The sequence below is a fragment of the Solanum stenotomum genome, chromosome 7 (assembly GCF_019186545.1).
Source record: "Solanum stenotomum isolate F172 chromosome 7, ASM1918654v1, whole genome shotgun sequence".
Classification (NCBI taxonomy): Eukaryota; Viridiplantae; Streptophyta; class Magnoliopsida; order Solanales; family Solanaceae; genus Solanum; species Solanum stenotomum.
The window spans coordinates 52,453,702-52,472,634 of NC_064288.1; the positions used below are offsets into that span (position 1 = coordinate 52,453,702).

Genomic DNA, 18,933 nt, shown 5'->3' on the forward strand with positions numbered 1-18,933 from the left:
ATAGAAGATTGATATATTTAAATATAGGGTTCTTGTGAATGAAGAAAAAAATTGACAAAACACAAATATATTTGAACAAAGGTAGTTTAATCAACTCGAATTTTTCGTTGATTTATTATTCCGAATTAAAATTATGAACGAAAAGGAAACAAAAAACACTATTTAAAATGACAACGTATGGAGACCCAAACTTGGTAGAAATAGAAGTAAACCTTACAAAAAAAAACAAAAAAACAAAAAAGCTCAATAAAGTATGAAAATTAAATAAAAATTCTTGGGCAGTGTGAAAAAATAATAATTACAACTTGGACTTTTTCGGAAGTAGTTTAAGTTTTAAATAGTTGTGGTTTTAAAAGTATTAAAAGTGGTTTTATTTTTGAGGGTAATTTAGGTACACAAAATAAATGAATTTACCCAAACGCCTTTAACTTTTCATCAAAATTACGAAAATACCTTATTTTTGTTGCTCGCGTCATTTCGTGCCAAAAAACTGTCTTGCCAATTATATTTTTCGGAGGATTAGTACTTTGAGTTGTTGAAATTGGGCTAAGAAATGTGAGTCTTTTGATTGGTTTTAGAGCCCCTTTTGTCCTTTATAGTGATTTCTTGGGGATCTGTGAGAGTCTATCCGAAATGACCTCTCTAACTTCACAAGGTAGGATAGGGGCAAGGTTGTGCACGCACTACCGTCACTAGACCTCCACTTGTAGGACCGTGCTGGATATGTTGTTGTTATATTGATTTTGGGGAGCTATAGGGCTGATGATTATTTTGGATTTATAATTTTTTTTTTCAGTGTTTGAGGACTAGTACTTTGAGCTATTGAAATTGAGGCTAAGAAATATGTGTCCTTTGATTGAATTTATAACCCCTTTTGTCCTTTATATTGATTTGGGAAGTTATCGGAATGACGATTTTTGGGCTTATACTGTATTTTCAGTGTTTGAGGACTAGCACTTTGAGTTGTTGAAATTGGGATTAGAAATGTGAATCATGATTTTTGGGCTTATACTATTTTTTCAACTATGTAGCTCAGAATCTCCAACACACACCCGTTGTGTTGGATATACCTTTGTTAGATCCTCGAAAAATGCACTATTTTTGAAGTATCCAACACACACCCGTTGTCAGTTTTGAAGATTTTTTTAAATTTATGTTCATTACTGAGCTATTAGCGAGGGAGGATTCCTCTCGTTATGGTTATTTTTATGCTAGCTGCAAAAATCAATGTTTATTTGGTCTTGGAACGGGCTATGAGAGCTTACAAATTATTTTGTAATGAAGCGAAATGGATCACAATAGGGCAGCATGGATCTTGTGTCCAACCCGACTAGTTTGAGATTGACAGAGCTATTAAGCTCTTGATTTGGATTAAGATGTTTAGTGTGCCCTGGTAAAAACCATTTCTTCCAAATCAGTTCACTTGCTTAGTCGCCTTTAAAAAAAAATACTGTCATTTCTAAGAATTCAACCTAGCGATTTCAACTAGCTTGGAATTGAAAAGTAGGATATCTGACTGTTGAAATTTTGAATAGCTAAAATGCAAAGAAATGAATTTGGAAGTTTAGAAGTTGTATATTTGGATATCTACGAGATTTGCAGGTTACTGAGGTGCTCTTATATTTTCTGCAGGCGGTTGGTTATGTTCTTGTGCAAGAAAAACTACCAAATTTAGTAGTTCCAGAATCGACAGGTTTTCAGGTAGTGAAGCTTTTAATTTTTTATTTTTACAAGTTGTGTTTTAGCTCTCATTTTTGGATTAAAAACATAAAGCTCCTATAGAAAAAAGAGAAAAATGTGGAAACTTTAGTAGCTTGTCAATATATAAAGAAGAGGAACAGATTTTGAATTTTATTTTGTTTCCCGAGTTCATTGTTATTTTCAATGTGTGGTTCCGGGCTTAAAAATACGGGTTGATATTTTGGTATTTGATCTATTGTTAGAATTGTGCACAAATAATCAACAATTGAAAACCTCCATTGATGGAGATGGTAGGAGCATGACAGAGAGATTGAGATTGTGATTTGGGGAAATGAAAAATTAACTTCTATTCCACTTTCTTCCAGTATTTATACACGTATGTATAGAAAAGAAAATATCTTCTAATCAAGATGACAACTAAGACGTAACAACTAATCTTCTAACTAACTCCAACTAACTACCTTCAACACAATAAGCTAACTAACTTCTTTACAACAAAAGGCATATAATATAATTAATTGAAAGCTGAAATTTAACTATCCCAACACCCCCCACCCCCTCAAGTTGGAAGGGAGATGCTTCCAGACAACTTGCGCAAAACAGTTGAGTGTTTGGGCCCAGTGAGGCTTTTGGTTAAAATATCAGCCAGTTGTTCATCAGTTGGGATGTGGTGAAGAGTCGCAAGTCCTTCATGTAGTTTGTCTCGAACAAAATGACAATCAACTTCTATGTGCTTAGTTCTCTCATGAAACACAAGATTCTTTGCAATATAGATGGCAGCTTGACAGTCACAAAAAACTGATATAGGTTGGGAAGGTTCTTCACCTAATTCACAAAGCAATCGTTCAATCCAAACTAACTCTCTAACTACTTTTCTTACATCCCTGTATTTTGCCTCTGCTGAGGACAGTGAAATAGTGGTTTGTTTCTTAGATTTCCAACTTATAGGACAATTCCCCATGAGTACTATGTATCCACTTACTGATCTTCTGGAATTAGGGCATGCAGCCCAGTTTGAGTCGCAATAAGCAGTGAGGACATAGTTAGGATCTTTGGAAAGATAAATCCCCAGTGTGGGATTGTTCTTTAGATACCTCAATACATGAAAAATAGCCTTCAAGTGAGGCTCTCTGGGTGTTTGCAAGAACTGGCTGAGATGTTGTACACTATATGCAATGTCCAATCTAGTATTTGTGAGGAAATTCAACTTTCCCACTAATTTCCTATAGTATGTCGGATCAGTTAATAGAGTTCCTTCATGAGACTTCAACTTGACCACAACATCAAGTGGATAAGTAGTTGGATTTTATTTTTTTTGATTTGCACCGGGTGTCCGAGTCTCTTTGAGCCCCGACCAATCCCGGGGGTGCACAGGCCCTCGGCAAGGAGTTTCCCGCAAGTGCACCACGGTTAATTCAGGTTTTACCCAGTCCGATGGCCCTCAGAAATTGTTTGCACCTAGTGGGTTTTGAACTTGAGACCTAGAAAGAGAGCAAACCCCAAGGCTCAAGTCAATTGCCAGCAGGCCAACCCCTGAGGGTTTGGATAAGTAGTTGGATTATAGTGTAAACAATCAAACTCCTTGAGTAAATTTGTGGTAAACTTCTTTTGTGTGATGATTACCCCATCCTGCTTGTAGAGAATCTCTAANAGACTTCAATTTGACCACAACATCAAGTGGATAAGTAGTTGGATTATAGTGTAAACAATCAAACACCTTGAGTAAATTTGTGGTAAACTTCTTCTGTGTGATGATTACCTCATCCTTCTTGTAGAGAATCTCTAATCCCAGAAAATAATGGAGCTTTCCTAGATCCTTAATTTTGAACTGGTCATGTAAAAAGGACTTTAGGGATATAAATTCATCTAGGTCAGTTCCTGTTAATATTATCTCATCAACATACACTGCTACAAAAACCTTGGTTGCCTTATCTTTCTTGTGGAACAATGAGTAATCACCAGTTGAATGTGAGTATCCTCTTGAATACAATGCATTTGCTAACTTTTCATACCATTGCCTACTAGCTTGTTTTAACCCATATAAAGACTTATTGAGCTTGCAAACAAGTCCTTTCTTATTCACTTGCAACCCCTGTGTAGGGTTGCCTCATCATATGAGTTTGGCTCACTATCATGAAAATGTTTCTAACTAGCTGTTGATTTTCAGTGTCAAAACTGGTGAGTGAAACATGTTGATCATTGGTGATGTTAGGAGGATGATGAGATGATGGCTGAGGTGCATATTGGGCAGATTATAGTTGTATTCATTTAGGTATTTTGGTACAGAATGTGTCCTACTTGTTCTTCTAGTGCATAAGGTTGTTGTTGTGAACTGGAAGTAGTAGAAGTGGTGATATGTGAAGGTTGTTGTTGTGAACTGGAAGTAGTAGAAGTGGTGATATGTGGAGGTTGTTGTTGTGAACTGGAAGTAGTAGAAGTGGTGATATATGGAGGTTGTTGTTGTGAACTGGAAGTAGTAGAAGTGGTGATATGTGGAGGTATTTCTGGGCAATCTGATGGAATGGTTTCATCAACAATGTGTGGTAAATTGGCATTAATAGTATTATTTGTGACAGTAATTGAGTTGTTTTCATTCAAGTCATGAGCATTATTCAAAATACTGTTTGTGCAGTTCAACAATTTAGAATTAACATCAAGACATCTTAGTATAGAATTAAAACTAGAATCAGGAAAAGAGAGAGCAAAAGGGAAGATATTTTCATGAAATAGTACATCTCTTGAAATGTGTAATTGCTTGGTGCTTAGATCTAAAACCTTGTAACCCTTTGTGTTAAATGGATATCCAATGAAAACATGTGGAGTGAATCGAGGTTCAAACTTATCCTTGTGGGTTTTGAGAGTGGTAGGGAAACAAAGACAGCCAAAGAATCTTAGATGTGAATATGTGGGTGGTCTTTGGTACAATACTTCAAAAGGAGTTTTATTTTGGATGGCTATGGAAGGTAGTCTGTTAACTAGGTAGGTTGCAGTTAAAATGCACTCCCCCCAATAGCTCATAGGAAGTTTAGACTGATACAACAGACTTCTGGCAGTTTCAAGGAGGTATTTGTGTTTTCTTTCTACTACACCATTTTTTGTGGTGTGTATAGGCATGTTCTTTGGTGTATGATTCCTTTGACTTGCAGAAAAACAGTTGTTTCTTTGTTGACAAATTCCAAACCATTATCAGTTCTTATGATTTTAATGGTAGTGTTAGACTGATTTTCTATCAGGGATGTAAAAGCTTTTATGGTTTGCAGGGTGTTGTTTTTGCTGCTGATTAGTTGAGTCCAAGTTGACCTGCTGTAATCATCCACTATTGTGATGAAATATTTGTAATTGTCATATGTTGGTGTGTGGTATGGTCCCCATAAGTCTATGTAGAGAAGATAAAAAATCTTTGTAGAAGAAGGTGTTGAGTTGGATGGGAAGGGCATTCTTGCTTGTCTTGCCATGGGGTAGACATTGCATAAAAATAGTTGTTTGGGTGAAAATTTAACAGGTATGGTGTGGATACCACTCATCTTAACAAAAGGAACATGTCTAGTCTAATGTGCCAGAAGTAATCTACACTATTTTCATGAGATGTACACAGTGAAAAAGTCTTAATACGTTCAAGACAATCAACATGAATAACAAAGGAATTTATATCACAACAAGCTGTTTTATTTCTTGGAATGACAGATGTTACAGATGAGGGAATATGATGTAAAGCTTAATTATTTGAAGCATGTAAAGAAGAACAATTAGGGACTGAAGTAGATAAGGTGACAACAGTAGGGCATCTTGAGCAGAAGAAGTACAGACAACTCCTTGCTCTACCAATCACCAATGGGCTCTTCAGTGAAGGGCCCTGCAAGGAACATGAAACATCATTGAAGATTACTACACTCTTAAGGTCAGATGTCAAGCAATGTACTGAGATTATATTAAATTTGAAAGTAGGAATAAACAACACATTGTATAAAGTCACTGTTGAATTTAAACATACATCCCTATTTTTTGTCACTTATACTCTATAGCCATTAGGTAATGTTATTAGGAAAGGGGAAAGGGTAAGGCAAAGGTCTCATGTTTGTAAGTAAATTTTTATTGAAGGTCATATGGTTTGAGGCTCCAGAATCAATGATTCAGGATTTAATAGTTAATTTGAAACAATCACATGAGAGGTTACCAACATCAATAGTAGAAGAATGTTGTGCCAAGTTCGCAGCTCCACCCATGATGTTGTCCAAAGTGTCTTTGGTACTGCTAGATAGTCCCTGCACCTGAACATTTTCGAGCAGTCTCACCAGATGATCATATTGGTCCTTGGTTAAGCTTTGAGTTCCCTGAACTTGGTCCATTGGTGCATCACATGTAGTGTGAGCAGTTGCTGCTGATCCAGAATTCCTTCTCCTAGTAAACTTGAAGTTTTGGGGAAAACCATACAACCTGTAACACTTGTCTTCTGTGTGTCCAGTTTTCTTACAATAATTGCTGAACAAATTTGCTTTGTTGATGTCAGGAAAAAGGTAAGTCCTGTTGACATGTTAAGACTGATTTGGAGGACCTCTGTAGACATTTCCATTTGTGCTCTTGTTCTGAGAGTAATTAGTTTGGAAAGTTCCCCTTCCAGAATTAGCACTAAGTGATGTAGAAGCTCCAGAACTAGCACTAAGTAAGGTGGAGGCTAAACTCATGCGAGTGGATGGTTTGACTCCTCGTTGTTTCTCCTCTTGTACTAGAATAGAGAAGGCTTGTGTCATAGTTGGCAGTGGGTTCATCATAAGAATACTACTTCGCACTATAGTGTAAACCTCGTTAAGTCCCATCAGAAACTGGATGAGCTTTTGATCCTGCTCCGCTTTATGCATCTTGGTTTTACCACCACAAGTGCACATGCAGGTACATTGAGTAATAGGATCCAGAGTGTTAAGCTCTTCCCAGAGTCTTCGAAACATGGAGTAGTACCCTGTAATGTCCAGATTTTCTTGGGCGAGATCATTGATTTCCTGTTGGAGTTGATAGAGTTTCGCATCATTGGTTTGGTCATACCTATCTTGCAGTTCCTCCCATAATTTATTTGCGTTGTTCACATACTGCAGGCTGTCAGCTAAATCCTTTGATACAGAATTGAGAATCCACGATGTGACCATGTCATCGCAACGTTCTCACTGAGCAAATATGGGTGAATTTGCAGCTGGTTTCTGAATTTTTCCATTGATGAAATCGACTTTGTTTTTCACAAATAGTGAGCGAAAAACACCGCGTCGCCAAGACCTGTAACCAGTCCCGTCGAAAAGCACCGGAATGATGGCAGATCCAGGACTTTCTGATGGATGCATGTACATCGGTTGACTGTAATCGACGACTTGGTGAATTGGGATCTGAGAGATCTGAGGAGCATCTGCGTTTTGATCCATGAGATTGAAAGAGATTGATGAGGTTGAGCTAAATTTCTGAGATCCAAGTACAGAATCGAAAAAATGAGAAGAAGAGGAGCGAAAATTGGTAAATGAGATGAAGAAGAGAATGAATCAGTGAAACAGCAACAATGAAGAACTGAATGAGGTGATACGGAAGACGAAGAAGAGATCAGTGTCTAAGGCTCTGATACCATGTTAGAATTGTGCACAGATAATCAACAATTGAAAACCTCCATTGATAGAGATGGTAGGAGCATGAAAGAGACGATTGAGATTGTGATTTGGGGAAATGAAAAATTAACTTCTATTCCACTTTTCTTCCAGTATTTATACACGTATGTACAGAAAAGAAAATATCTTCTAATCAAGATGACAACTAAGACGTAACAACTAATCTTCTAACTAACTCCAGCTAACTACCTTTAACACAATAAGCTACTAACTTCTTTATAACAAAAGGCATATAATATAATTAATTAAAAGCTGAAATTTAACTACTCCCAACATCTATTATTAAGGCATGCACAAGTATATAGGCGGAGTTGAAATCAAACAGTAGGACACACCAATTCCTATTCATCTTTGTTATTTTTGTTTGCAGCTGAAGCCATATGTATCTCAGTGTGCAAGACATAGTAAAATTACAGTTTGAGAAACGTGGTTTGCTCAAACAACCATTACTAATGTTCCTTTTTGTGCTTCGGATATTCAATATGCACCTTGTTTTTGTAAGGCAATTTCCCGTTTTATATGTTCGTTCCTTCTTAGATTCGAACATTTATGTTACAGAGGAACTCCCCTGCGTTTGCATAAACTGTTGCATTAAGGTGGTGCCATCCAATTCCTTCTTCTGTGCAATAAAATGATAACTGTTTCTTCATTTTCCTTCTTGTTTATATACAATTGTACCTGGAAATGGCTCAGGTGCTATCTGAGAATTATTATAGAGACTATGCTTGTAGAACGGGAAGAATTGGTAGAAGAAGGGCACTCGAGGAAGGAATGAATGGGAAGATCGAAAAGTTGGATGAAGAAAGGACTTTTTCGTTTGGTTGGGAACAAGTTATCCACCATGATATAAATGGTGGGATAACTTATCCCAAATATGGCAACCAAACAAGATACAGTAATTTTATCCCATCACTATTTATTTTTATCTCTCACACCAAACGACTCCTTAATGTAGTAGTTACTGGTTAGTAATGGTGTTTATGTATATGTATGGATCCTTTTGTTATGTAAGTTTAAAGCCTTTTAACTTTTCATCTCTGTTTCTTTTTAATATAGTTGGTCGGGTGTTTCTCGTTGAGTGTCTTTTAGAAACAATCTCTCTATCTCTATGAGTTAGGTATAACGTTTGTATATACTCTTATTTCTCGTTGAGTGTCTTTTAGAAACAATCTCTCTATCTCTATGAGTTAGGTATAACGTCTGTATATACTCTTATCTTCTCTAGACTTCACTTGTGGGATATCATTGGATATGTTGTATATGTTGTGGTGGTGGATGTTTTCCTCTATTGAAATGTCTCTCTAAGGTGCGTGTAAGACCGTAAGGTGGTTTGAACATCACCACCACAACGACAGTAATTATGCCTCAATCTCAAACAAGTCAGGATTAATTATGTGTTCTCACTTCTTCATTTAAGTTCAGTTCATATCACAATTATTAAAAATTAAAAAAGAACTTTCTGATGGTTACCTAACTTGGGTAAAGAGTTTTAAAAAAAAGTAGTAGGTGGTTGTGGACTTTTATAATTTGATGATTCCAAGAAGATATAATACTCTTTTGGAATATCTACCAAGCTATGCAATACAAGCAAAGGTGCCTTAAATTCTTAACTTAGGTTCCAAAACAATAAAATTATTGACAAATAATTTTAAGTATAGAAGTTGGACAAAAATTATTTGCAGTCGATATTTACTCTAACTCTCTTTTAACTAGATGGTTTATTGGAAAAAAAAACTCTTTTACCTTATAAAAATAGAGATAAAATTTGCGTATAGTCTATTTTTGAAGATTTTATTTATGATTATTGTATTGTATTTTATTACTCAACCTTTATGAAGGAAAAGACACACATTTATCACCTTATTATGGTTAATTTCTCAGTTGAATTTCTACTCTATGATAATTTAAAATTGATAATTGTGAATTTTGGTCTAGAATTAGTTGGAATGTTCTAGAATTTCAAATTTTCAAAGAGGTTTTGGATTAGCTTAATTAATTTAGATAGGATAAATTAATGAAGAGTCATTCAACTAGGATTCCTTTTTTAATTAAAGCTAAGAATTGTTTATCTCATTAAAAGCCAAAATTAAACCAATTTGGTGACTAATTAGGAGATTATTAAGTAAGTTTTTAGAAAACTGAGTTCGTATACTTAGCTTTGACGTTTTTATTAATTATTTTTTAAACAAAATAGTGTTTGTTTGACCTTTCTAAATTCTATAAAAATAATTACTATCGTTAGTCACTTGTCGAACTAACTCAACTTACTATCGTTGTATAATTTAAATATTTATTATAGTATATATATACCTTAAATAAATATTTAAAAAAATAATTATATATATATATATATATATATATATACATATATATACCTTAATTTATCATAGTTTACTGATTTAAGTATATATACTAACACTCATTAAACATCAATTTGCTTCGCTCCGTTAGTCACTCGCGCAAGGATAGATCTCGAATACTTAAATCATTGAAACTAAATTATTAACGGCTTCTTTATAATGGACAAATAAGGGAATGCCACGATAGCAAAATGTTGACATGGCGTGCGATAATTGGTTGATTATTCCCTCAAAAACGTATCAAAGGAACAACCAAAACAAGGAAATATAATTCTTTTAAAAAATTAATCAACATCAATTATAGTTGGTATATAAAAGGAAAAAAAAAACAATAAAAACGAGAAAAAAAATGTTGTTTTTTAAATTAAAAAAAAAAGGTATTTCTTTCCTAACAAGAAACGAACTACTAATAAACTTTTATAAATATCCCTTTACATAGCCAAAACCAAAGAAAACCTCTGAAAACTCTTTGAACTCTCCAAAAAAAAGAAAAATCATGAGTAACAAAGCTGAATCCTCTAATTCGTAAGTACCCATTATCAATTTTTTGTTAAAAAAACTGTTGGTGTAGTTGTATTTTGATTCTTGATTATTATTCTTTAAAAAAAATGATTTTTTTTGGATTTGTTTTGTGATGTTTGTAGGAAGGGGCCTAAGAAGGATTTTAGTACAGCAATTTTGGAGAGGAAGAAATCACCTAATCGTCTTGTTGTTGATGAAGCAATCAATGATGATAATTCTGTTGTTTCACTTCATCCTGATACTATGGAAAAGCTCCAGTTTTTCCGTGGTGACACAATCTTGATAAAGGTCAGATTTTTACTCATGTTTTCTTGAAATTTCATGTGTTTTTTTTTTGTAGTTTTGGTAGATTATTATGGTGGGGTGGTGGTTAAAGCTCACCAATGGGACAAGGGTTGTCATGGGGTTGTGATTACTGATTAGTGTTTAGAAGAGGGGTTTATGGGATTTGAAGTTTATGAGTTCAGAATTTGCCACAGAACAAATAGCTCAACTTAGTGTAGGATTAAGGATGCAAAAAAGTAAGGTACATGATTTCATGGGTATTTAGCAATATGGGTAAGTTTGGTGCCTCATATTCTTTACTTGAGCAGGGGATCTTCTGAAAACAACCTCTCTATCATGTGGTACTTGTGGTGAGTGGTGAGGTAGAGGTAAGGTCTGCGTACACTTATTCAGACCCCACCTATTGGATTACACTCGGTATGTTGTTGTTGGGTAAGTTTAATGCCCCTGCTCCTTGTTTGCTGGAAATCAGTTGTGCAGGTGATTGGTGAAATAAGCATAAGGACAATGAGTTTTGTGATATATAAGCTGAAAAGGCCGGGTCTTGGCCGTTCGTCCTAAAGTTCTTAGCTTTGTATTGTTCTGTGTCAATTTGTCTAGCTCGAATATGTTGTAGTGCCTAATGAAACCATGAAGAATGGTGATTAGTGTTTGGTTCCCTTTGATGGTCTATTTTATCAGTAACTTTTTCATCGTATTCTGTTTTTAGTTTGCAAATAATGAGTAGGTGTAGTTCATCAAAAAAATAAAAAATAATGAGTAGGGTGTTGTTAGTTCTAATGATCGTACCTTGTTTGGGAAAAGCTGATGCAAGCTTTGAGGAATCGATATTAGGTGTAGCTTCTTCACGTTATGGTGATGTAAGAATTGTGATGAAATGCTGGCGTACACATACAAACACACACACACACACGCATATATGTGTATAATATATATATATATATAAGATTTTGAGTTCTGAACTATGTATTTTGTCGTATAGGGAAAGAAAAGAAAAGATACTATCTGCATTGCCCTTGTTGATGAAACATGTGATGAGCCAAAGATTAGGATGAACAAGGTTGTCAGAAATAACCTTAGGGTTCGTCTTGGTGATGTTGTCTCTGTTCATCAATGTCCTGATGTCAAATATGGTAAACGTGTGCACATTCTTCCCATTGATGACAGCATTGAGGGGGTTTCGGGAAATCTATTTGACGCTTACTTGAAACGTAAGTGTTCTACTATCAATTTGCTTATTGCTTGATAGAAGTTCTGGATATGGGATATTATATATTGTTCTTCTGTTAGAGTTTTGGTTTTACTTAGCTGATGGCATTCTTCTGATAAGCATTGTATCTGCAAATGCCTTGTGCCAATATCCTGCTTTTGGAACTTATTTTGTTTGTTAGGTTTCATTGTCTAACTTAGAATCTGCTGTGACTTGTGTTATCTCTAATTTGCATCAAGTGGATTCACTTGAATCTAATTATTATGCAATTACTCATCCTTCTAGTCTCCGTTGTGTTATTTGTCTGCAGCCTATTTCCTTGAAGCATATCGACCAGTGAGAAAGGGCGATCTATTTCTTGTAAGAGGAGGGATGAGAAGTGTAGAATTCAAGGTTATTGAGACTGACCCTCCTGAATACTGTGTTGTCGCCCCAGATACTGAGATATTCTGTGAGGGTGAACCTGTGAACAGAGAAGATGAGAATCGGCTAGATGAGATTGGCTATGATGATGTTGGTGGCGTGCGTAAACAAATGGCTCAGATCCGCGAGCTTGTTGAGCTTCCGTTGAGGCATCCACAACTGTTCAAATCTATTGGTGTGAAACCTCCCAAAGGAATTCTCTTGTATGGACCTCCTGGATCAGGGAAGACATTGATAGCTCGAGCAGTTGCTAATGAGACTGGCGCATTCTTCTTTTGTATTAATGGGCCAGAGATCATGTCCAAATTGGCGGGAGAAAGTGAAAGTAATCTCAGGAAAGCATTTGAGGAAGCTGAGAAGAATGCGCCTTCAATTATTTTTATTGATGAAATTGATTCAATAGCTCCTAAACGTGAGAAGACTCATGGAGAGGTCGAGAGGAGGATTGTTTCTCAGCTCTTGACTCTCATGGATGGTCTCAAATCACGTGCCCACGTAATTGTCATGGGTGCCACTAATCGCCCTAATAGTATTGACCCCGCCCTAAGAAGGTTTGGCAGATTTGATAGGGAGATAGATATTGGTGTCCCGGATGAAGTTGGGCGTCTTGAGGTGCTTCGTATCCACACAAAGAACATGAAGCTCGCCGAAGATGTAATTTCATATCTTCAAAAATTTTAGAATTCTGACTTTTAAATCATTTTCAGTTTGGTGATATGTTGTTCTTTGTTTGCAGGTTGATTTGGAAAGAATTGGCAAAGAAACACACGGTTATGTTGGTGCGGATTTGGCAGCTTTGTGTACCGAGGCTGCACTTCAGTGCATCAGAGAGAAGATGGATGTGATTGATTTGGAAGATGAATCTATTGATGCAGAGATATTAAACTCCATGGCTGTGACTAATGAGCACTTCTCAACTGCCCTTGGGACAAGCAATCCATCTGCCCTGCGCGAAACTGTAAGTCTAGATTTCTTTACATTCTCACCTTCTGCTGCTACATGTCTTCCGTTTGATTCCTAATTATGATGTTCGGGTGAACAGGTTGTTGAAGTTCCTAATGTCTCCTGGGAGGACATTGGAGGCCTTGAGAATGTCAAGTGTGAGCTCCAAGAGGTACATATATACTAAACATATAATGATGAATATTATGATCTGACCTGTTAATCTTGTTGATTTACCTGACCTATTATCTGTTATTTGTTTTGTAGACTGTTCAATATCCTGTGGAACATCCTGAGAAGTTCGAGAAGTTTGGTATGTCTCCTTCTAAGGGTGTTCTCTTCTATGGGCCACCTGGATGTGGGAAAACTTTGTTGGCGAAGGCTATTGCAAATGAATGCCAGGCCAATTTTATTAGTATCAAGGGTCCAGAATTGCTTACCATGTGGTTTGGAGAGAGCGAAGCCAATGTTAGAGAAATATTCGACAAGGCTCGAGGGTCTGCTCCTTGTGTCCTGTTTTTTGATGAGTTGGACTCGATTGCTACTCAGGTGCTGTTCCTCATTCTCATGTTCCCATTGAACTGTTTACTACACGGGTTTACCGGTTTTTTTCAGATTATTTGCTTCTGTTGCTAAATATGACTTTCTTTTGCAGAGAGGTGGTAGCAGTGGAGATGCCGGGGGAGCTGCTGATAGAGTTTTGAATCAACTCCTCACTGAAATGGATGGTATGAATGCCAAGAAGACGGTTTTCATCATCGGTGCCACCAACAGGCCTGACATTATTGATCCTGCACTTCTACGTCCTGGTCGTCTTGACCAATTGATTTACATTCCTCTTCCTGACGAGGATTCCCGCCATCAAATTTTCAAGGCATGCCTGCGGAAATCACCCCTTTCTAAGGATATTGATCTCAGAGCTCTTGCAAAATATACACAAGGGTTCAGCGGAGCTGACATTACAGAGATCTGCCAACGTGCATGCAAATACGCTATCCGAGAGAACATTGAGAAAGTAAGTTTTCTATCTCCATTTCTTGTCAGTTGATAATTTTTGAGGCAATAGATACTAAGTGCTACACTGATAGACTGGGGATTGAAGTTTATGAATTTGGGATTTAATTTATACATACTAAATGAATTTTATTATAAGACAAATACAAATTACTGAGTTATGTCGAACCTGCTTCCTATACTCTAGCTCTACCCCTTCCGGTAGTAGAAAACTAATGTTGCATTGTACTTTTGCAGGATATTGAGAGGGAGAGAAGGAGAAGGGATAATCCAGAAGCCATGGAGGAAGACGTTGACGATGAGGTATCCGAGATCAAGCCTGCTCACTTTGAGGAATCAATGAAGTATGCTAGGAGAAGTGTCAGTGATGCTGATATCCGCAAGTACCAGGCGTTTGCTCAGACGTTGCAGCAGTCCCGAGGGTTTGGTTCTGAGTTCCGGTTTGCAGAGGCCACCACCGGTCCCACCACCGGAACTGCTGATCCCTTTGCAACTTCTGCTGGTGGTGCAGATGAAGATGACCTGTATAGCTAGAGTGTCTTTAACTTATGTTTTACTATTTACAACTTTGCTAATATGAGTAATTATTTTGAAGAAACTTTCGTTAGTTAGAAAAATTCATTGTCTAGAGTTTGTAATTTTATTTTGATTTTTCTCAGCTTTACATAAAAGTATTCTGTAGCTATTATTTTATCTACTTGAAAAGTTATAGAGATTCTATTTGACTAAATGTTTAATTGAGGAAAAGATACAAAACTTATATTGTTGCATGTAATTATTTTTGTTTCTCATCTAGGGTTCGATGTCATTTGCAATAGGAAGTACCATATTAAAGTAAGTTGCTTTCCAACAAATAAAAATTGAATTCGAGAGTTAATATTAAACACAGAAGTATTTACTACCCCAATCATACATTTTGTGAAATGTTACTTAGTGAACATTAACCTTTAAGAGATTGTACAAGTCCTTAGAGATTTATATCGATGAGGGGAACCAAACAAACTATAGGTTCACTCACCTAAACTTAATAATTTTGTATATACTTTACGATATATTTATAATAATTTTTTATTATAAACTAAATTATTATTTTACTTTAAATTCTAGGTTTACGTATACACATGATACACAAAAAAATACTTACCGGCACAATGTGCTTACAAAAAATTATATATACAAATACATGTGTCATATATCTGTTGGACGTAAAAATTTGATACAAATATATTTCCACTTAATTATTTATAGTTAAATCAATGTCCAAAAGGGGTACCACATAGGTGCACTAAGGTGTTTCTTGGCCATGCTTTCAGAAGCAAAATTCTTACTTCTTTCTTTTTATTGAGGGAACAATGATACGATGGATCCAACAACAAATGCTACATATCATTGTCAAACTCAAATTATTGTTTCACTATTTTTACAATTTACTACTTTTATTCTATAGTTATATATTAATAGATCTTCGATCAGATTTGTTTTATCAATCTTCTAGACCTTACTTAATTTCTTGTTCTGTAAATCAGTCGTTGATTCAATTAATCAGATCCTGACAAGTAAGAGCCCAATATTAATTTTATAAGGAGCTACATGAATTTAGTAGCTTAATATATCTACAAAGGCATAATAGATGATATATTGGGGGGGGGGGGGGGGGGGGGGGGGGGGGGGGGAGGGGTTGTCTTAAATAATTTTTGTAGTAATTTATGATAAACCTAATATTTACAGCAATTCTTTGTAGTTGAATAAACTCTTTCATTATTGTACAATATAATATGATATAATCAAAGCAATATATTAATGTGGTATCTTTGAATTATTACAAGACCTCATTATTAATTAGGTTTTGACCCTAAGGCAGAACATGGATGTCACATTTAAATGTGTTGAAAAAAACACTACCAAAATAAAATAACAGGAATTAGCTATAAAATTTATCGTTAATTAGATTCATGGACCCAATTTAATTTGATAGGATCCCTTCATTAACATTTATTTCCATCAAAAATGTTTTTTTTAAAAAAAATTTGACCTCTGAATTTGGATTATCCTACTTTCACACAATTCATTAGTCATCAAATAGCCCGTAGCTACTAGGAATTTCAAATAATTCATTGCTAATTTTTCGTGAAATAGGATCAACGATAGGTTTTTATAGTTTAGAAACAAAAATTGTCCGTTTTGACCTCCAGATTTTTGAGTAATATCCTACTTTCACGCGATTCATTTGCTGCCAAATAGCCCATAGCTATTAGGATTTTCAACTAATTCATATGATATATGATCATCAATAGATCGTTATTATTTAGAAGCAGAAGTTATCCATCGCTAATTTCTATTATTATTTTGAGTGAAAAAAACACAAAAAGAACATAGAGCAAGCAAGTCCACATGAATATGCTAGGGATTATTATACATCTTAGCCCTTTTCCTGTTCATATATTGATCTATTTTTCTGACTACCTCTCATGGGATTTTCTCTTACTTTCATGATATATAATGGTGTCAAATCTAATCAAGAAACTTTATCATTTTTTCCTGTGGAAAATAAAGAAATTAATGGTGTACTATATGTAGCTATAGCTAGCACCAACCATGTTACACTTGTCTAGACATGATATGATGCAGTAATGGAAGTATAGTACATTACATACACCAAAGTGTCCCTTCATAGTTTATATTTAATCTATATATATAGTATAATTTTTTTATAAAGTATGTTCGATGACCGACCACCTTTAGGCGTATGTAAATATGAATGACTGTGTTGTTAGATATGAATCTAAGATTAGGTTATGGATTCAAGTCTTAGAATTATAGTTAACCCATTAGGGGTCCTTCATCCAAGAAGGGGGGGAGAGTGGTCGAATGGTGAAAAGTAACAAACTACAAACTTGTTGAAGATAGATTTTCTATGTAGGTTCAAATTATGTCTCTCTCACTTATGCTCCTCAATGATATTATCTTTTGATTGTACGAATTCCTTTTAGTGGTCTAAATCATATCTGTAAGATGGTGTATGTAACATTTCGCTAAAGAGTTCACTGTTTGGACGAACGAGTATAAGTATAGTTTCCTATTTTTGTCTTGAATGACTATTTTAAAGTCAATTGTGATAGAGCTGCAAATAGTACTTATTCCTATCAAAACAAAAAGTTGCAAGCGGAATTTGAAAAGAACTCAACACTATTTGGCTCAAATTATGCATTTTTGTGCAAAAATGTTAAAATTTAAATATGCATATCTAATAAAATCACATTTTTTCTGCATTCACTGACTTTGGATCCTGAAAGTCGTCATTTGGTAGTGCATGTAATCTTCGACTATGAATCAAAGGTCAATATAATGGTCCATCATAAAGTTCTTTAGGTTACTTAAAGTCGTATTTCAAGTGGATTATTTTCTATCGATGCTAATAAATTGGTTATCAACCATTATAGTTGCAACAATTCGATGGGAAGGGCAATCCTAGACATTACATCGCCCATTTATATGAAACTTGCCACAATGCTCATAAACATGTTCATTTTCTTGTCAAGCAGTTTGTGCGCTATTAAGTAAATACATGCCTTTACAATACCATACGAAGTGTAATCTCACAAGTAGGTTCTGAGAAGGTGGCGTGTATGTAACTTTTCCCCTACTTTGTAAAGACAAAGAGATTATTCATGGTAAACCCTCGACATAAGTAAAACATCAAAAAATAAGTATGTAAAGCAAATACAACAACGAAGAAGTCATGTTGAAAAACAATGAAGAAGAGAATAATAGCAACAACAAATAAAAACAAAGGAAACAACATATAATACTAAAATTAAAAAGTATATAGTATATAGTAAGAGAGTAATACCAATATTGAAAAGGAAACTAAACTATACTCGACTGTCTACTAATTTTCTACCCTAATCCTCGACCAACATATCTCTCAATCTAGAGACATATAAGCTATGACATGTCTAATCACCTCTCCACAGTCTACAATACTTATTCTTCAACGCTCTAATTAGGAAAAACATGCCTTTGAATGGTAATTTTGCAACACATGTTGATCACAATTAATTAGTTATATATAATTGGCTTGCAAGCACATGAATGTAAGAACCTATATAAAGGTATTACAGTTACAAAAACATCAAATCAAAATGAAGATAGCTATATAGGGTTTATGTGCTAGCTAGAAAAAGAAAGAGGGAGACACAGCTTGGGCCTTGACATATACATCCATCATGTCTAAAGGGTGCACCTTATACCCTACCACACTATCCCTTCTGCCACTTTGCCTCTTATCATACATGTTAAATAACCCAATCAACTTCCATCTACATGTACCTAAATTCAAGTTAAACTATACTATATAATAATAATGACTTCCTCCGTTTCATTTTATGTGAGATAATTTGACTCGACACGGAATTTAAAAAAGAAAGGAATACTTTTAAAACTTGTGGTCCAAAATGAATGAAAAAAATGTGTGTGGCTGTAAATTATTTCATTAAGAGTAAAATAGGCATTTTATAGTTAAATTGTTACTTAATATAAAAATGTGTCATTCTTTTTGGGACTGACTAAAAAGGAAAGTAAGTCACATAAATTAGGACAGAGGGATTATTATTTTTCAATACTATCAATGTATACTATATACTCAACAACAATAATAACAATAACATATCCAGTAATCCCACAAATGAAATTTGAAAAGGAAACACTATCTTGAGATAATGAGATCGATTATAAATGTTGTTTCAATGTATACACTCAAATGCAATTGACATCTACATATACGTTAATTATTATAGAACATATCATTTGTATCGATGATTACTGGTTTATGCTTTTT

The 18,933-nt window shown here is 35.1% G+C and overlaps 1 protein-coding gene across 1 annotated transcript; it reads left to right on the plus strand.

Moving 5' to 3' along the window:
* Positions 1-10,144: 10,144 nt before the first annotated feature.
* On the plus strand, positions 10,145-14,781 carry LOC125870176 (cell division cycle protein 48 homolog). Its single transcript, XM_049550525.1, has 9 exons — positions 10,145-10,225; positions 10,345-10,510; positions 11,490-11,718; positions 12,028-12,794; positions 12,877-13,098; positions 13,183-13,254; positions 13,350-13,631; positions 13,738-14,097; positions 14,334-14,781. The coding sequence occupies exons 1-9, from the start codon at positions 10,197-10,199 to the stop codon at positions 14,628-14,630; spliced, it is 2,424 nt and encodes an 807-aa protein (XP_049406482.1). The 5' UTR covers positions 10,145-10,196; the 3' UTR covers positions 14,631-14,781.
* The last annotated feature ends 4,152 nt before the right edge of the window (positions 14,782-18,933 follow it).